The 18943-nt window shown below is 40.3% G+C and overlaps 1 protein-coding gene across 4 annotated transcripts in view; it reads left to right on the forward strand.

The window, feature by feature from the left end:
* The first annotated feature begins 505 nt into the window (after positions 1-505).
* MLH1 (mutL homolog 1) overlaps positions 506-18943 on the forward strand; it is a 33437-nt gene continuing 14999 nt past the window's right edge. Inside the window, exons 1-9 of one of the 4 annotated variants that reach the window (XM_042475556.1) lie at positions 507-773; positions 2914-3004; positions 3106-3204; positions 4616-4689; positions 8641-8713; positions 11081-11172; positions 12661-12703; positions 14804-14892; positions 16808-16920. In XM_042475556.1, the coding sequence (XP_042331490.1) occupies positions 658-773; positions 2914-3004; positions 3106-3204; positions 4616-4689; positions 8641-8713; positions 11081-11172; positions 12661-12703; positions 14804-14892; positions 16808-16920 (790 nt within the window). In that variant the 5' untranslated portion in view covers positions 507-657. Of the gene's footprint in view, positions 774-2913; positions 3005-3105; positions 3205-4615; positions 4690-8640; positions 8714-11080; positions 11173-12660; positions 12704-14803; positions 14893-16807; positions 16921-18943 lie in introns of those variants that run through there. The other 3 variants (XM_042475557.1, XM_042475558.1, XM_042475559.1) reach the window with 3 other exon arrangements.

The following is an 18943-nucleotide window of genomic DNA, read 5'->3' on the forward strand; positions in this document are numbered from 1 at the left end:
AGTGCTAGGGAATCCTGGGAATTGTAGTTTATTATGGCACCAGAACTCCCCCTCTCTCTCTGACAGAGAAGGTTCAATGTCTCACAAAACTACAGTTCCCAGAATTCCCTTGCATCGAGCCAGTCTCCAAACTGGGTTACTTCTGCAGTGTGTCTTTTGGACCTTATCACTCTCACTTCCGGGAATGGCTACCAAACAACCCGAGAAGAAACGAAAGAGGAAGTCTATACAGTATATGTTTGTTTTCTTAGACTTCTAAGGCTCCTTTCCCTTTCGGCGGAAGACGTCAGAGGGGAGAGGGCGGGAGCTCTCTCTGATTGACACGACCGTGGCCCAATCGAGAGAGAGCGCCTGGCTGCCGGAGGAGGAGGAGGAGGAGTTCGGTTGTTTTGGCGCGCGACTGCGACAGCCAATGGCCGCCGTCCCTTTTCAGTCCTGCTTCGCGGATTGGAGGAGGAGAGCGGGCCTTGCTCTGATTGACGTGAGCGAGGTCCAATCGAGGGCGCTCTCTCTCTCTCTCTAGCTCTCCTTGAGGCCAATGTTTTTGCTCTGAGTCCTCAGACCCCGAGTCTCTCCCTCAGCAGCAGTTCTTCCTTCTGCCCAGCTGAGGGGCTCTAGCTCAGCCCCAGTCCCCCAACTGTTTGTAGCCTCTGCGCTATGGCTCTGTTGGCCGGCGTGATCCGTCGCCTGGACGAGGCCGTAGTCAACCGCATTGCCGCCGGAGAGGTCATCCAGAGGCCTGCCAATGCTATTAAGGAGATGCTGGAGAACTGGTAATGTTAGCTGCATCCACACTGGAGACATAACCCGGTTTGGTACCGCTTTAATTCTCTGTCTGGCTCTTTGCTATGGAATTCTGGGAGTTGGAGTTTGTTGTGGGCCCAGAATTCCATAGCCTTGGGTCAGACAGAGAGTTAAAGCGGTACCAAACCGGGTTATGTCTCCAGTGAGTGAAAGTACTTGTGTGAAAGGAGCCCTAGTAGACCACAAACCGAACATGAGCCAACAGTGCAATGCTGCAGCTAAAAAGGCCAATGCGATTCTAGGCACAAGACCCCTGCGAATATGGAAAAACCGCAAACAACAAAAACACCACCTTTTTACCTGAGAGGACCCCTCTCTAGGAATCCCCAGGTCCTCCAGACACTGACCACAGAACTGCCCTGGAGGAGCTGCAAAGGCCTAGTAGAGTATTCTCTCTAGGTCTTCCAGTGCCATAGAGTTGCACTGGAGGACCTAGATATTCCTAGAGAGAACATATGAATCGAATCTGCAAATGATCAAAGCTGCAAATATGGAGGGATGAGTGTCTAGTGTCTAGATAAGACTCCAGCTTACACTGACCCTGTTGCCTACTACTATTATATATTATAAGACATTCTTGGCAAGATTTGTTCAGAGGAGGTTTATCATTGCCTTCTTCTGAAGGCAGCCTTTAGCACTTGACAGTCTCCTAAGTATTAACAAGGCCTGACTTTTGATCAGCCTCCAAGATCAGACAGCAGGTTAGGACATCATAAGGACATTGAATGAAGAGTAAGGGCCTGATACAGACAGGCCAAAATAAAAGTTGCTTTGGGTCACTTTGGAAGTATGCTGTTTAAATGACACACACATCTTAAGAGGCCAGAAGCCGCACCAAAGCTGTGCTCCAGCCCTCTTAGGACGCATGCATCATTTAAACAGCATATCTCCAAAGTGACCTGAAGCAGCTTCATTTTGGCCTGTCTGTTCAGGCCCTAATTTATCAGAACTTACTAGCCACCGTTAATTGAAACCTCCATATTCTGCAACAGGGTGGGAGTAATAAGACGCTGGGTGCAAAAGACAAGGGAGAATACATGTCCTTCTTCTGTCCTAAAGGAATCTGACTGGCTAGTTTTGGAAACAGAATGATCAAACAGGTTTTCGTGCAAATAATGCAGGGAGAAAGAAAGTGGATCAGAAAATAGGATGGTATTCATTGCAGTGAAAGAAATGATGTTTGTTTATTTGTTTATTTATCTGCTTCCTTTCTCTCAAGAGTGAGAGTCAAGGCAGCTCACAAAAGGAATCAATTAAAACTCTGCAATAAAAATGTAAATACAATTAAAGGTATCTTTAAAATATGTTAAAGGCTTCATACAAAAGGACATATCCCAATAAGAAGCCTCCCTGTGACTGAATACCATTAACAGCCTGCTTAAACATAAAGGTCTTTACTGGCTGGGAAAGGGAAGCAAGGGCAGGGCCAGCCTAGCCTCCCCTCAGAAGGGAATCCCAGAGAGTGAGAGTAGCCACTGAGAAAGCTTTAATGTGAACCAAGAGAGGCTGTGATGGTAAGAGGTCTGAGAGGAAGCAAATCTTAAGATTGTGATAGGTTCTTATGGGGAGATGGAGTCTTTCAAATAGTCTGGTTGTTGAGCAAAATATGCCTCATAGCCAAATCAAAGGGTCAATTTGTTTTGAAAGTATGCATGGTTTTGTCTGAGCCAGTGCTTTGAATGTTGGATTACAACTCTGGAGATCGGCATTCGATTCCCAGCTCAGCCATGAAACCCACTGGGTGACCTTGGGCAAGTCACATGCTCTCAGCCTCAGGGGAAGGCAATGACAAATCTCCTCTGAACAAATCTTGCCAAGAAATCCCCATGATAGCTTCGTCTTAGGGTTGCCATAAGTCAGCAGTGACTTGAAGGCGTGCAACAACAACATCATGGTTTTCTCCAGCTGCTGACGGGTGTCGTAACGTTTCTTGGGTGAAATGAACTCTTCTGTATTGAGTCTTGGGGGTGAAAAGAGTAAATGTATAAAAATTAAGATAAGATGTGGAAAATGCTACTTTCTTGCACACACAAATATTGACGCCGGGCTGGTTATGAATAGCAATTGAATATTTGAAGCATTTGTGAGATCATCTTCTTGTCATTACAGTTTGGATGCCAAAGCCACCAGTATTCAAGTGACAGTTAAGGATGGTGGCTTGAAACTAATCCAGATCCAAGATAATGGTTGTGGAATTAGGGTAAGTAAATATAGTAGCTGTTGTTTTTCCTGTGTTTATGCTTTATTTAAAGAAATGCAAGCACATTTGCAGAAATTATGAACTGTGTCTTCCTTCTACAGAAGGAAGACTTGGATATTGTGTGTGAGCGATTCACTACAAGTAAACTGCAGACTTTTGAAGATCTAGCCAGTATTTCTACATATGGGTTTAGAGGTGAGGTATGTGGTTGAGATATTTACCATTAAACATCAGCTTTGCCATCTGTCTAGTCTTCTTTTAAAGCCATCCATGTTGACAGTCGTCTCCACATCTTGTAGAAGCACATTCCACTTTCCATGTCTGAAGAAATACATCCTTTCATCTGTAGTGAGTCTCTCAACTGTTCAGTTTCAGTGTATGATCCCAAATTCTAGTATGTGACAGAAGGAGAATCTTTTGTCCCATTCTCTATACATTAGGCTATGGACAATTTATGCACATCTGTCTCATCTCTCTTAACCATATTTTTCAAAGCTAAACATCCCGAACACCTTTCTTCATACAGGATATGTCCCAGATACTTGATCATTTGGGTTCCCATTTCTTACATCTCTTCTAGCTCTATAATATCCATGTTTTTAAGGTGCAGGAGTAAAACCTATTTCAGAAGTGCTCCCCCATCATGGATTTGGAGAAAAGCATCATGTTAGAAGCAGTTTAATTTTATCATGCCAACATGAAATTTGCTTTAAAACAACAACAACAGCTACACACTGGCTTAATATCAAACTGTTCCCCGTAACCGCAAGATCCATTTCTTAGCCGTGTCTTGCTAGCTTGGATCCCATCAATGTGTTTTTTGCCCCCTGCATCACCTTATGCTTGCTTCAGCTGAATGACATTTACTGTTTCAGTACTGATGCTTTTAGAATAGGGATCCTTCTAGAACAAGGGTGGGAAAGTGGTCTGCAAGCTGCACGCAGCCCCCAATGCTGTTTTTCATGCCTTCATGGACACCAGTGCCCAAATAAATTTGCAGTTTTGGAAAGCCAAATGCCCCACAAATCTGCTAGGAGAGACCATTTTTTTCAACGTTTTTTTTGGTCTGAGCTGTGTTTGGCCCCAAGGAGGCCCTTTTTCCAATCAGAAAGTAAGCAGGCGTTGACTTCCATTCTACTTCCTGGTTGAAACAAAATCCCCCTGGGCCTAATTCAGTCTAGACCAGAACTATCTCCATGCCCTCTCAGGGACAAAAACGGGGCATTCTGCAGGGTAACCCTCCATGGTCTCGTGGAAGACTAATGCAACCCCCTCATGGCTAGCAGTTGCCTACTGGCATTGCAGATCTGTTTGGGGGAGGGGGGAAATTGTTCTACATAACTCTGCTAAATTATTTGGTGTCATCAGCAAACTCGACCACCTTGGTACTACCCTTTAAGAAGTAGCAATTTATAACAATCTAAATCAAAACTTTTTTTAAGTGAATCAGATAGTGAATGTTTTACCTAATGCTGGGATGAAAGGCTCCACTGATTTCAAAGGATCTAATTATATGCAGGCTGCTTATTTAGAACCAGCAAAGAAATAGGTTCCATTTTTAACATCTAAGTTGAGTTGTCCATCTCATAAAACTTCATTTTTCCTTTTTAGGCACTGGCTAGCATCAGTCATGTTGCTCATGTCACTATAACATCTAAAACTGCTGATGGAAAGTGTGCTTTCAGGTAGGGTTTTTTCAGTCTGTAACTGTTGTAAACTTTCATGATACAGTTGATGCCAGTGGTGGGATTACTGTTTACAGTTTATGATCATAGGGGGAGCTGATTGAAAAAAGATGAAAGGTAAAGCATCCTAAGCACACTCAACTGTTATTTTGAACAGAGTTGGAAGGCAGTATGTTCAGATTTAATGGTAGATCACTGTACACTCATCCCTCCCTGTTCACGGACTTGGAGTCCATGGTCTTGCTCCTTCGCGGACATTAAGTGTGGAGGGACAAAATGGTGTGCGTGCAAAGCTTTGAATATTTGTGGGTTTTCTAATTCGCGGGGAGGGAGGTCCAGAACGGATCCCCTGCAAATCGGGAGAGGACTGTATAGTATGAAGTATATTGGTAAGAATCACAGAATGCTAGAGTTGGAAGCGGCCGCAAGGGCCATTTAGTCCAATCCCCTTCCATGCAGGAATGTATAGTTGCAGCACTCATAAAAAAAAAGCCTGTCCAACCTTTGTTTAAAGATCTCCAAAGAAGGAGACTCCACCATCCTCTGAGGCAGTATATTCCACTGTCATATAGTTATTTAGAGTAAAGACATGCTTCCTGATGTTTAAGTGGAATCTCTTTTCTTGTAATTTGATTCCATTGGTTCATGTTCTGGTCTCTGAAACAGCAAAAAAAAACAAGCTGGTCCCATCATCTTCATTAAATCCTTTTATACTTAAAGATAGCTATCATGTCACCTCTTGGTCTGCTCTTCTCCAAACTAAACATACCCACTCCCTCAACCATTCCTCATAAGGCTAGGCTTCCAGATCTTTGATATTCTTGGTTGCCATTCTCTGGACATGTTTCAGCTTTTCAGTATTCTTCTTGAACTGTGATGGGCCCAGTATTCTAGCTTCAGAATAGAGTGGCACTGCTACTAACCTTGATCTGGGCACTGTTCTTCTGTTCATGTAGCCTAACATTGTAATGATTTCATGGTTGCCACATGACACTGTTGATTCATGTCTAGCTTGCAGTCTGCTGCAACTTGAGATCAACTTCATATGTACTGCTTTCAAGTCAGATGTCACCCATCCTATATTTGTGCTTGTCATTTTTCCTGCCCAGATGTAGTACCTTAACGTATCCCGGTTGAAATTCATTTTGTTAGTTTTGGCCCAGCTCTGACCTGTCATGGTCATTTTGAATTCTGATCCTGCCCTCTGTGGTATTCACTACAACTCTCCATTTTGGAGTAATATGCAAATTTGATAAATATACCTTCTGCTCCATCATCTAAGTCATTTATAAAGATGTTAAGAAAACACCAGGCCCAGGAGAGAACCCTGAAGCACCTGGCTTGTCACTTCTCTCCAGAATGAATAGCAACCATTGGTGAGCTTTCTCTGGGGTTGGTCTGTTAACAAATTAAATCTTCCTGATCAGGTTTGTGAGACGTCTTACCAACTGCTGTGAGATGCAACCCATCTCTTGTTAGAAGTCCTTCATGAAAGTGCAGACCATGGTCCAAAGAGCCAAATCTTTCCATACAACACCATTTGCCAAATTGTTCACTTCTATTGTTATTCTCCCTCTTCCTCAGCCATGCCCTTCAACAGGAAGGAGTGATGAAATAGCGACCTATTTCCCAAGGTCCTTTAGCATCTTATCAGGCTTGCACACCACTGTTTTTGTTCCTCTCAGCAAGGAATTACCAGAATTACCTCAGCAAGGAATGACCATTTATCTCTTCTTCTGCAAACTCATAGGAGCCCTTGCATCAGTAGATTCTCCAAGATCACCTCCTTGCCTGCTGAGGAGTGAGGCTGTTGTCTCTGTTCCTGCACCTCTTTAATCACTGATTCAAGGAGAACTTGGAACTGAATATGCGATTCCAAACTTGCAATATGGTTCTTGATAGTTCTTCTTCTGTATGATATTCTTTCCTATGTTTGGAGGATGATGTTTGGAAATTGTCTCTATCTCTCAAAGCATATCTTGTGTCTTGCACTTCCCAGACAATCTGCTCCACTATTTTAAAAACATTAGCAGAAATAAAAAGGCCTTTTCTTAAGGAGAATGATAGACTTCTTTAGAAGAGGTGTAAAAATTCAGATGTAGATTTGTGCTTATGTGTTCAATTTATGTTTATGCCAGCCACTCTTGAGTCCCAGTCCTGGGAAAAGAGCGGGATATAAATAAAATAAAAGGCAAGATATTTGGATTCAGTACCAAAGCTATTTGGAAGGAGGCATGCACATATGGACATACAAAGATGCACATGTCTCCTCTGTAAGGAGATAGCTTTGATTACAAGGGAAATAAAATATATAGAGTAACCTTTCAAGAAAATCTAAAATATATATACCTGTAGTTATATCTGGGCAACAGTACAAATGGGCAAAACAGCCAAGCCAACCTAGCTCACCTAACTTAACTACATGTATTGAGATAGGATTTTATTAGGGCAGAATACAGGGATCAAAAGGGCAAGCATAGGAGGAAATGATGCAGTAGGTTAATTTTAGCTTTCAGCATTTATGTTTCCATACTTTTAGCAATCCCAGATGATTTTCATTAACCAAGTCAGTATGTGACTTTTATACTTTCTTAAAAAAGTAGGTTCTCACAAGAACCTAACTTAATCCTAATTAGTGAGGGAAGCATTTCGTCTGGCCTTAAAGGATTGGGTCATTGTTAGATAACATGCAGGTGGCCTATTGAATGCATGTGCTCTCAGGCTCAGAAAATTCATATTGTTCAAAGGTGGTGGAAGCACAGAAGACAAAAATGGATTCCTTCTGTAGATTTGCTAATGCTTTCCCACAAAACCATTTAAAAACTCCCATCAGAGAAACTGTAAAGGGAATTAAATTACAGATGAGGTAGACAGTAGTTAATTAGAAAAGAAAGATTTTTATGCACATTCCTTTAAAATTGTACTGTAAATTCCAATTTTATTATCTGGATTATAGATAGTACTTAATAGTGAAGAAAAATAACCCTCTTGTAGATGCTTAGAAATATTAAGGCCCAAGACTGCTTCATTGTATTTAAAACTGGCTTTGGGCTGAGGCTTGATTTAGCAGACATCCTGATTGTTGATAAAAATGGTATATAGGAGCCCATTGTTGAAATTTATCCTGTTCTTCAGCTCCAACTAGATTCATAGTACTACAGATACAACTGCATAGCTATGGAATCTTTAGTGCGGAAAACAACAGCACTACTGTTGTAATATAGAAACAGTATAAGTAAGTTCAGCAGTCATAATTCTGAAGCACTCATAGCGATAGGTAAGGTTAATTTAACAATGAATGTTAACATGTCAGAAAAAAAATGGCAGTTGGATTCAGCAGTTTTCAAGCAACCAACAGCTCTGTTTCCCTCCAGCATCATGCAATAGCACATGTAGCCACTGGAGGTCAGTCATTCCATTGTTGGTGCAAAGAAAACTGGGTTTGAATGAAGAGCATACCTTTTGTTGTTGTTTGTGCACTGAATTCTGAGAGGATCTGTCTGGATCATTTAATATGCTTTCTAATATCCAATATATTCCCTTTGGATTTAAAAATGTAATAAAATTCCAGACACAGTTCTGTTTAACTGTAGATGTTCTATAATGAACAGAAACTTATTTTACTTTATATGAAGCAGAGATGGCAGATGAATCAGTAATTCGATCCTGTGTATGCATTTTCAGAAGTAACCCCCATGTTGGCTAATGGAACTTTGTCCAAGTACATTTTGGTACAAAGCAACTGCAGCTGATTGGTGGCACTACTTGATTCACATGATCTAAGGGAATAATCTATTGATTTGACTATATTATGCCTAGATCATGGTACTTCATAAAGAATTTAGCATAACCTCCTAAAGCTTTGGCATGAAATAATCTTTGTGGAGCCATTTAGTAAGTAATCTGAGTTACTGCACTAATTTTCTATTTTTTGCTTTGTTTTGCTCTTAGGGCAAACTATTCTGATGGAAAATTGAAATCTTCCCCTAAACCTTGTGCTGGAAACCAGGGAACACAGATCACAGTGGGTGGCTTGTTTTTTAAACTCTTGCCTTACTGGAGTGGGTATATTCCCAATTAGTTTGGTATCTTTTCTGACACAGCAACTTCCTAAGAATTTGTTGCGCAAGAGCTTTGCTAGATCAGAATACAATTGTAACTGGTTCACACAGTGTCCAACAAGATGTCTAAAGGAAACCAAGCAGGATACCATTACAATAGCACTCTTTTGTTTGTATTTCCTAGTAACTAGCTTTCAGAGATATACTGCAGTGGTTCTCAAATGGTGACACTAAGAGCTGGTGAATACAGTGGGATACAGACTGCTCCTTTGGGGCAGCCTGCAGGTGCCGCAATCCCTGCCAGATCGGGGCCTGAACAGCCACAGTGGCAGCCCCGGAGACCCCGATCCGCCGCTTTTCCAGGCCTTGGGGAAGCGGCAAAATGCCACTTCCCCCCGGCATGGAAAGGGGTGTCCTTGGGCTTCATGCCCCAGCACACCCCAGGGAGCCACTGCCGGGAGAGAAAGGGGCCACTCGACCCCTTCTCCCCCAGCTTCGTTCCCGCAGCCGTTTGGTGGCTGCGGGAATTAGGCGCTCCCCAGGAAAGAGCTCCGTTTTGGAGCTCCTTCCGGTGCAGCAAATAGGGCGCCCTATGAGCCCTGTAGTGGCGCAACCACATCATGCCAGCGCTTCACCGTTTGGACACGGCGCGGGCGTGACATCAAAATGGCGGCACCCATCTGTACAGGGTGTCGCCATTTTGACGTACGGAGTAAAGGACGCCCCAAGGCAATCCTAGCACATATTCCTTACGTGCTAAAGGGCCCATCTTTCCAGGGCCTATGATACATTTTTGGAGTCTATTTAATCTTCAAACTGCCTGTCTGGTGGAAGCTACATTTTCTTCATGCGGATTCTGTCAGAGCATTTAATACTGAAATTTCATAGTAAATATAGATAAGTATAGGTAGCTACACTTTTATAGGTTAATTGTAGCATATTTCACTATCAGCAAAACAAAACAAACTCTTGACATATTCTGTATTTCAAAAAAAAAAAATTATTTGACAATAATATGTTACCCAAAAGAAATGGAGGAAATCTTGTGTTATATGATGTGTTTGTGTTCATGCGCACGGGGAGAGACAAAAAACCCACACTAAGTTGAAAAGAATCTAAGTCCTTTCTTTTACCAACATAGGAAGATTCTTGCTATAATTACACAATCTATTAGAATATAAAGGCATTGCACCCAGAATCTGTTATGCCAAATAGTGAAAAGTAGCAACATCACATGAATGGAATATATAGCCACATCTAAAATCTGTTCATATCAATAACTTGATCTTAACAGAGGAAACAGTATAATACAGTGGGCCCTCCCCTTACGTGGGGATCTGTTCCAGATCCCTCTGTGTAAGGGGAAATCAGTGTATGTTGGAGCCCCATAAGAAATAATGAGGCTCACACCTACGGCGCACGGCGGTGTGCATGCACCATGGACGCACACCCCATCAGTTCTTCTGGGGGGCGCAACGGGCCCTTCCAGTGCAGCTTTCAGCATTTGCTTGTTTTGAACTGGTCAACCCCTACTGGCCATTGGAAAAATAAAGTTTCAGATAGTGTTCTTCAAAGGTATTCACACACACCCTCTGTCTTTTCCACATTTTGTTGTGCTACTGCAACCATTTGGTGTACATGGCATACTCAATATTGGGAAAGTGCAATGTATTTTTATTGTGGCGCAAAAGTTAAATAAACTAAACTAAACTGGCACATGTGCATGTCTAGTAGTAACAATGCTACTTAAAACTATTTTAATTGCAGGTTCTAACAACAAAATGTGAAAAGGTCAAGGGGGGATTGAATTCTCTGCAAGGCACTGTATGAATATCTAATTTACATGAAACTATTTGCATGTAACATGTTTGATTTCTTATGTTTCTTTGTCATAATATAATAAAAATGAATTCGATTTTTTCATATTCCTAAGACTAATAAAAAAGGCATGTAGATCAGAATTTGAACTGAAAATGTTGCTCTTCTGCTGGTTAAGAGCATTCAGATGTTCTTGTCATTTAAGATAATGCTCTGCAATGGGAAAAAGATTTTTTTAGATTTGTCTCTTTAGGAATGTAGTTGGTACAAACAGAAAATAGAGAGTAGGAATCCAGCATGAGGCTGCTTTGGAGACCTTTCAACTATCTGAAATGTAGTTAGTATTGAAACAATGTAGAATATCTTTTATATATGAAGGCAAACTATTTTAAAATCCTACTTGTTGGATGTGGTTTTCCTTCCGATTCCACAAAAGGGTGCTGAGAGTAATCCAGGTTTCAGTTGTGAGTACTTTGTTTGCTTTAAAACTGACTATTTACTTCTTTATGTAGGTTGAGGATCTATTTTACAATATAGCCACTAGAAGAAAAGCTTTAAAAAATCCTAGTGAAGAATATGCAAAAATACTGGATATTGTTAGCAGGTAAGGTGTTAAAAAGGGCGAGAGGGGAGTTGTACAGCTCTGATTTCAACTATGTGCATGTTTTGTTTCACGTTAGGACATTCTTGTACTTATGGCCAAAAATGACATATTTGACAAATTAGGAGCCTAAAATAGTAACAGATGTGCCTTCATGCTGATGTCAGTATACTGGCACAAGTACAGCTGGATCATGACTTGGGGCCTGAGAAGAATTCCACTGAAGCAAGTTCATTCACATTATATTTGTATTACCCAAGAGTCACTTGTCAAGTAAAGAACTCGAGAATTATTTGTGTAAAGGTTTGAAAGAGAGAATGTGAATTCAATTGTATTCATCAGCATGATGAAGTTCTTCTGCTCTCAGGACTATAAATCCAATAAAGAAAGCTAAGAAGACTTTGCTGAGGTTAAAATATGTGGTTTCGTACTTTTGTTGTGAACCATGTAGTTGACAGCAAATGATTAAACACTTCCCAGATGGTTGCCTAATTTTATATTGGGGGTTGAATTCTGTGTGGACCTCCAGATGTTTTAACTCTTTAAGTCACAGTGTCTCTTGCCAGTGGCTACCATAGCTAGGACTGATCGTAATTACAGTCCAGCTATATAGGAAGAAGCATGTTTCCCATCCTTGTTCTAAATTTTATTTTATTTTGGATGCCCAAAATTGTGTGTTGTAACATCGTGCTCTGGAGTTTTTTCACTCCACTTGAGCAGGCTTGGGCAAAGTGTGGCCTGTGAGCCACATGTGGTCTTTCTGGGCCATTTTTGTGAATCAAGGTTTTGCAGCAGAATGCCTCCAAATGACCCCTAACTGCACTCCAGGGCACATTTTCACCACTGGTTCCTCTAGTGTTGAAAATAAATTGTCCTGAATGCCACAGAAGGTCCACAAGAGGGCGAGGGATGCAATTTCATCACATTTTGCAGCCTCCCAGGGCCAATTTAGGTCCAGGAGAGGCCTTTTTGAAACAAGAAGTGAATAGGAAATGACTTCTGCTCAGTTCCTGTTGTTAAAAATGACCTTTCCTGGGACTAACATGGGCCAAGAAAGCCCTCCAACCATGGTAAAATGGCCCCATACCAATTTTGGTTTGTTGTGTTGTGTTGTGTTGTGTGTGTGTATTTTTTTTTTTTTTTGGGCAGGAGCAGGTTCAGTAGAGAGGTTCTGCCCTCCATTTCCTGGGTGCATAAACCCTTAGCCTTCCACAGTTGCCCACTCCAGCATAGACTGTTGCTTTTGGAGACAGGCAAATTCATATTATAGGACATAATTGGATTTATTCCTATTACCAGGGATCAAGAAAGGTGTACCTGTATAGTATGTTGTTTCTTTTAGAATAACTTATAAATTCATCCTCATAGAAAATCAGTTTTAATATAAAAGCCAGGAAGCTCAGCCCATTTCTATATGATTTGCTAGCAATTTGTGCACTGTGTGCTTGAGAATCTATTATATCACAGTTTTATGTCTCCCCCTATTTCCAGGTATGCTGTTCACAACTCTGGTGTCAGTTTTTCTGTTAAAAAGGTGAGTAAAACCTTCATTATTACTGAAACTGTGGTCATTGAGGTGCTCAATCATATATTTTTAAAAATATTTTACGATACAGGTTGAATATTCCATATCTAGCATTTTGAAATCCAGAATACTCCAAAATTCAAAATTGTCCATGAGTGGCTGAGATAGTGACCCCTTTACTTTCCGATGGCGCAGTGCACCCAAGCATTCTTTCATGCACAAAATTATTATAAATATTATGTATAAAATTACCTTTAGGTGCATACAAAACATAAATTAATTTCATATTTAGACTTGGGTCCCATCTCCGTATTTCATGTATATACAAATATTCCAAAATCCAAAAAAAATCCAGAACACTTCTGGTCCCCAGCATTTTGGATGAGGGATAAAGTAAAGAAATGTACCTTAAACTGTAATTTTTAACTTAAATGTGGAGATCCAGATGTTCTCTGGTAATCACAAAGTGGATAATTCTGGTCAGGACAGAAAGCTGTAACTCTTCATCTCCTACTGAAATTCTTCCCCTCTTCTTCCCCTGCTTCCTATGCTGAGAGCTGTACCAGAAGAAGCGGCACCATGCACTGAAAATAGTAATGGCACGTGTACTCGCTGCTGCGGGCATGAGCCCTATTGTTTTGAATGGGGCTCGAGCATACGCAGAATTTCCCTTACACGGTGGGGTCCGAAACAGATCCCGCGCATAAGGGAAGAACCGATTGTACAGCAAAATCTCTGACTCATCCAAAGGTTGGCATCTTATAGCTCTCCAGAAGTTGTTGGACTGCAACTCCCAGTCTCCTTATAGCCAAAAGTGAGGCATCATGTATGCAGCCCATAGAAGCTGCCCAAATAAAAACAAAACAAGTAATTTTTTTCCAAGTTTCTTTGTTGTTGTTTTTTATTATTTCTTTACTTTATTTTGCTCTTTTCTTCTCCTTCCCATGCTTACAACAAACCATGCCGCTGTGCCGCCCCTCGCCTCTCTTCTTTTAACTTTAGGAATGTGGGGAGGTTTAGAGACCCTCTAGAGTAAGTGTTCTCAACCTCTCTAATATTGCAACCCTTTAATACAGTTTCTCATGTTGTGTTGACCCTGACCATAACATTATTTTCATTACTACTTCATAACTGTAATTTTGATGCTGTGATATGTGTTTTCCGATGGTCTTAGGTGACCCCTGTAAAAGGGTTGTTTGACCCCCAAAGAGATTGCAGCCCACAGGTAGAGAACCACTGCTCTAGACAGAAATAAATATCCAAGGCCTGTTTGTAGTTTCATCTCTTAAAAAGGTTACGGTTGTCTGACACCTAGGGACTGAAGATGATACACCAGGTTTTAACTAACGTAAATGAATATTTTTTAGATACCTGTACAAAATCACCCCAAGGTACAAATCTTATGACTGCTGGAAGCATAAATTGCAGGTGCACAAAAAAGTATGATTGCCTTATTTCTACATAACAAGATGGGTCTAGACTTCAAAACAGGTACACAACTGTGACCATCCAGGTGTTTGCAGACTTCACTCATGCTGGATAGGTTTATTAGAAGAATAAAAACATCTGGAGGGTCACATTTATGCACCCATCTTCTAGAGACGGATTTTAAAATAGTAGGAGTACTCCAGCAGAGATTTATGTAGTATTTACACTGAATTTCAGCCATAGGAAAATGATAAAAAGATTTTTTTTTTACAGCCAGTGAATATGTGATGCTGTGTTAATTTGTCTAGCTTTAGGAACAGAAGAAAACTGGGCATTTATTGATTTCAAGATTACCCCCTCAGAGCATGAGGCAAGCAAGTAGACACTCTGTCACACATTTTAATAAAGTATGTTGGCAGGAGCTTTATACTTTGTCTTCATTTGTTGGCTCACCTTCCCAGACAAAATGTTCCCTCTTAAGCCTTAGTACTGACGAAGTGACAGTGGAATATTACTCTCTGGCAATAGTATTATGCAAAAGATTAAGTCGTTTTTTAAATTTAAAATTGATTTGATGTGTTTGATTAAGTTTCCATTCAGCCTGTCTCTTTCACTGCTGTATTTTTTTTATAATACATCAACAGGTTTGGTAAATACAATGTTAATGTCTTCTGTTTTTAGCAAGGTGAAACATTAGCAGATGTCAGGACATTGTCAAATGCTACAACTGTTGACAACATTCGATCCATCTTTGGAAATGCTGTTAGCAGGTATGCTTATCATGAAGTATAACTTAAATGCCAACCTCACACATTGAAACGGTGCCAGGAAAATTCCACTAATTAAAAAGCATTGTCTTGTCATCATTATCATATTTCATTTCCGGACAGGTTATTCTGTCTATTTTAATTTCTTAATTCCACACCACATCACTGATTGTTTCTTGTAGAAAACCATTTTTACTTTGTTCCACTGACTGTCTACTGCTAATTGTGCTTAGAGTTCCTGATTTCTTAACATGCATAATTGAATACTAATCTTTTAGCTACTGCTTCTGTTATTAATAATATATATACAAAAAGTTCTCTGCTTTAACACATTCTTAGTTTGAGGTGACACAATGGAGGCAATAGGGGAGGAGGAATAAAATGAAAATTGTTAAATGGGGCAAGAATATATTATTATTTCCCTGAATTACTTCATTCAACTGCTTGCTTCATTGTGTTTATGCATAGTTGTTTGCATAGTTGTATTCTTGGGATATTGGGAGTAGGTGAGTATGCAAAAGGTTTCAGGGAAAAGATGGCTCTTGTGAAAGGAACTGGAGAGGGGGCCCAAGGTGTTTTGAGTAAATAAGAGTGTCTTCAAAGACTGTCTGAAAACAAAATAGGTTTTCAGAGGTCTCCTCTGAATGCTGTGGGGCCTTCAGCTGTAGTTTTAACAGGGATCTGTCTCTCATAATTACACAAACAGCACAAAACAAATGTAATGGTTTGCTGCCTGTTCTCTAGGACTCCTGCCAGCTTTGGCATAAAGGTCAGTGTGAAAATGTTACTAAATTTAGAAGTTGCAGCTACAGCTCTAGGGCTTGAATAGTCAATGCTCATGCTACGCTAGCAGAATCAGTGCAGAAGAGAGGGCATGTCCAGTGGAAGCTGTGAAGAATAGGTTTGTGTTTTTTTTGCAGAAGACTTACTTATTCTACAAAATTAGACAACTACAAATCCCCCTCCTTTTCAAAATCTTTTGTGTTGATCTGACCTTCTGGTTTCTGAAAAGAGTGTGTGTGAAGGCACATAAACCTTTACTATAAGTTACTATTACATAAATTCCAAAATACAGTGTATGCTTAAAATAGCTGTCTTAAAAGGGAAATGAAACTGTTTATATACTTAATGAAGATTCCAGAGAGGCCCATTAGTAGTGTTGTTTCTTCTTCATAGGGATGGTATTTCAAAGCTTAAGAATTGCCCTGGTTGAGATACTCATTAGTGTTATGATGATTTAACAGCGGATTACCCAGTCACAATGGGTGTAAGCTATAGTTTTTTAGGTTGATACATCATGAGGAATTATTATTTTTCTAAAGGAGATACTTTTTTCTCTTTGCATGAGCAAAGAAGAGGAGTGAGGGGGATGCCAAGTTTCATGCTGGCATATTCATGATAATCTACCAGGCCATAGAATGTGCTCCTACAAAACATGTAGTTTGAAATAATGGTTTCTTTAAGTACCTATAATTTACTGAAATACATTACATTAACTTACTTCTGGTGTGATTCCACTGAGTATGAGAAATGGCCACCTTAAGAATGGGAGAATCTATTGAAATGGCTTCATTTTGTGAGCAAGGAAGATGGAAGTCATCTGCACAAAGAACTGTTTTAGCCATTGCAACAGGGCAGTCTATACTGGTAGTAATTTGACAAATTATAGTTTGAATTGTTTTAATATGTAATTCTGTATTCTCATACCTGTGACTAAGACCTTTGGAAAGTATGACTTTGTATAGACATGTAAGGGACTGTATTGTGAGCTTCAAGTATATTTTGTTGCTTTTCAGTTTTTGTCACTTGAAATCCTTGTAGGATAAGATGAGTATTGACCTGAAGTTTATCAAAACTGTTTAGAGAAGTTGTTCCTGCAAAGGAAGGGAGAAATTAATTCCTTTTTAAATGTTTTTAGAGAGTTGATTGAAGTGGGCTGTGAAGATGAAACACTGGCTTTTAAAATGAAAGGTTATGTAACCAATGCAAACTATTCAGTGAAGAAATGTATCTTTCTGCTTTTCATAAATCGTAAGTATAAAATTAAGAATTTATTTTTGTGTGTTATAAGATGGAGTCTTAATGAATAATACCATTATTAATAAATAATTTTAATAAAAAAATAAAAAAACCAATAATAATAAATAATAATAATTTGTGAAAATTAAAAAGGGCCCTTTTCCTTAACACGAATAAGTTATATGTTGGAGCTTCACACACAGTTCAGTTGAATCCCAAATTACGAAGTGATTTGGCATTCAGACTGCTTTGTAGCAGTTCCAGATTGAATCAGATTGGCTTAATTCACATTTGGGCAGCCACCCAGCTTCTGGGCGACTTCAAGGCATCATTGTGATGGGCAGCATCTAAATGCTGCGTGGCGATAACACCCTGAAGCAGGTGCATTTGGGCCATCTGTTCCTGCCCCCTAATCACTCTAGTGCTCTGTGTGTGTGTGTGTGTGTGTGTGTGTGTGTGTGTATGAGAGAGAGAGAGAGACTCTGGTCTGACAAAAAAACCATACTTAATTCATTTCACAAAGTACATATTTTATTATAACACATGCTCAAAGCAAAACTGAATTATTTTAAAGCCAGTTTGGTTGAGCATGCAACCCATTAAATTTACACATTCAGGATGATTGTAGGGGGAGAATTTTGAAGGTTCTTTTTGAGCTTAAAGATTAAGAGGTGGCCATCAAAAGCAGGCAGTCCCTTAGATGAAAGGCAGGCAGTCTTGAATTAATCACAGAAAAAGTAGAAATTGTCCAGGAACATGTTGATGTGGGCAGCAGATATGCATTATAGGAACCAAATGAACAGAGATAAATGTCTAGGGCGTTACACCAGCAGCAGCATGCTCAGAAGCCTTAAGAGGAAGCACCAGATGATCTTGCTTAAAAGTCCCAGAAACTAGGCAGCAGGGGGGGAAACCTGTAGGACAAAATAGTGGGTGCTTAATTCCCTTGGTCCTTAGTTTCCCTTCCCTCAGGATTTATGCAGGCAGCAGTAGAAGAGAAGGGTCCAGATCAACACATGCCTAAAGGGGGAATCTAAGCAGTTGGGCTGCTAGTAAAGCATGCTCTTTTCAGGTAAATTTTTGTTTCATTATTATAGGTGATGATTAGTTAAACTTGAAATGTTAACAGCTGTTGTTTTATGCTTGCCATCCTGACTCAAGAAGAGAACCATCTTACGAGATATGCTCTGCCTATTTTTCTGTGCTACCAAGTGTTGCTGTCTGCCTGGTGCCTCCTTGCATTTGCTTTCCCATGCTATAATTTTTTTCAAATGCAGAGGCTGGGAATGCCTTAGATGTGCTAGAAAGAAGCTCCAAAGTGGGGAACAGAACCAGTACAAAAACAGCATTAATTCCTAAGATCAAAGAGTTAACAGGAGCCTTTAAACATCAATTATTTATTAAAAACCAGAAGATTTTACATGTACCTAGCACAAAAAGTTCTAAAGCAACCTGTTTGAAATTTGGGTTACTTTTTTAAAAGTGTGTCTTGGGACACAAGGCACCCCAACTTTAATGACCAGTCCTTCAGCAAGGACTGGTCATTAAAGTTGGGGTGCCTTGTGTCCCATTTTGGGGGAAAGATGGGGTATAAATCAATTTTAAAAATAGATTTCTGAATGTCAATTTGGATTCAGAGTCTGGCTTGGTTTGGGTTTCTATTGGATTTAGATCTAAATTGTCAAATTGGACATCCTGTGTGCAGCCCTACAATGTATATGAAGTACTGGAGAAATTGTTGAGTCAAGGCTGATGGTTTGTGTGAGCTGATGGAGGTGTGACTGTGTGCCTGTTAGCACTCTCTTCTGTTGGGTGTAGCCCCAAGTCCCTTTCTGATCACCTAGTCTCAGGGCGACAGGGCTTGCTCACAGGAAGTGAATCAGAAACTTGGCTGGTGGAGGAACTAGCAACCAGTAGCTCTCTATATAGCTGCAGCCTCAGTCTTTGAAGCTGAAGCATCAGAGCTTGGAAAATGAGTGTTTTACAATGCAAGCCTAGAGTCCTGTTTGAGTGCCTACTTAAGACTACTGAATAT

Source organism: Sceloporus undulatus, chromosome 6, assembly GCF_019175285.1.
Source record: "Sceloporus undulatus isolate JIND9_A2432 ecotype Alabama chromosome 6, SceUnd_v1.1, whole genome shotgun sequence".
Lineage (NCBI taxonomy): Eukaryota > Metazoa > Chordata > Lepidosauria > Squamata > Phrynosomatidae > Sceloporus > Sceloporus undulatus.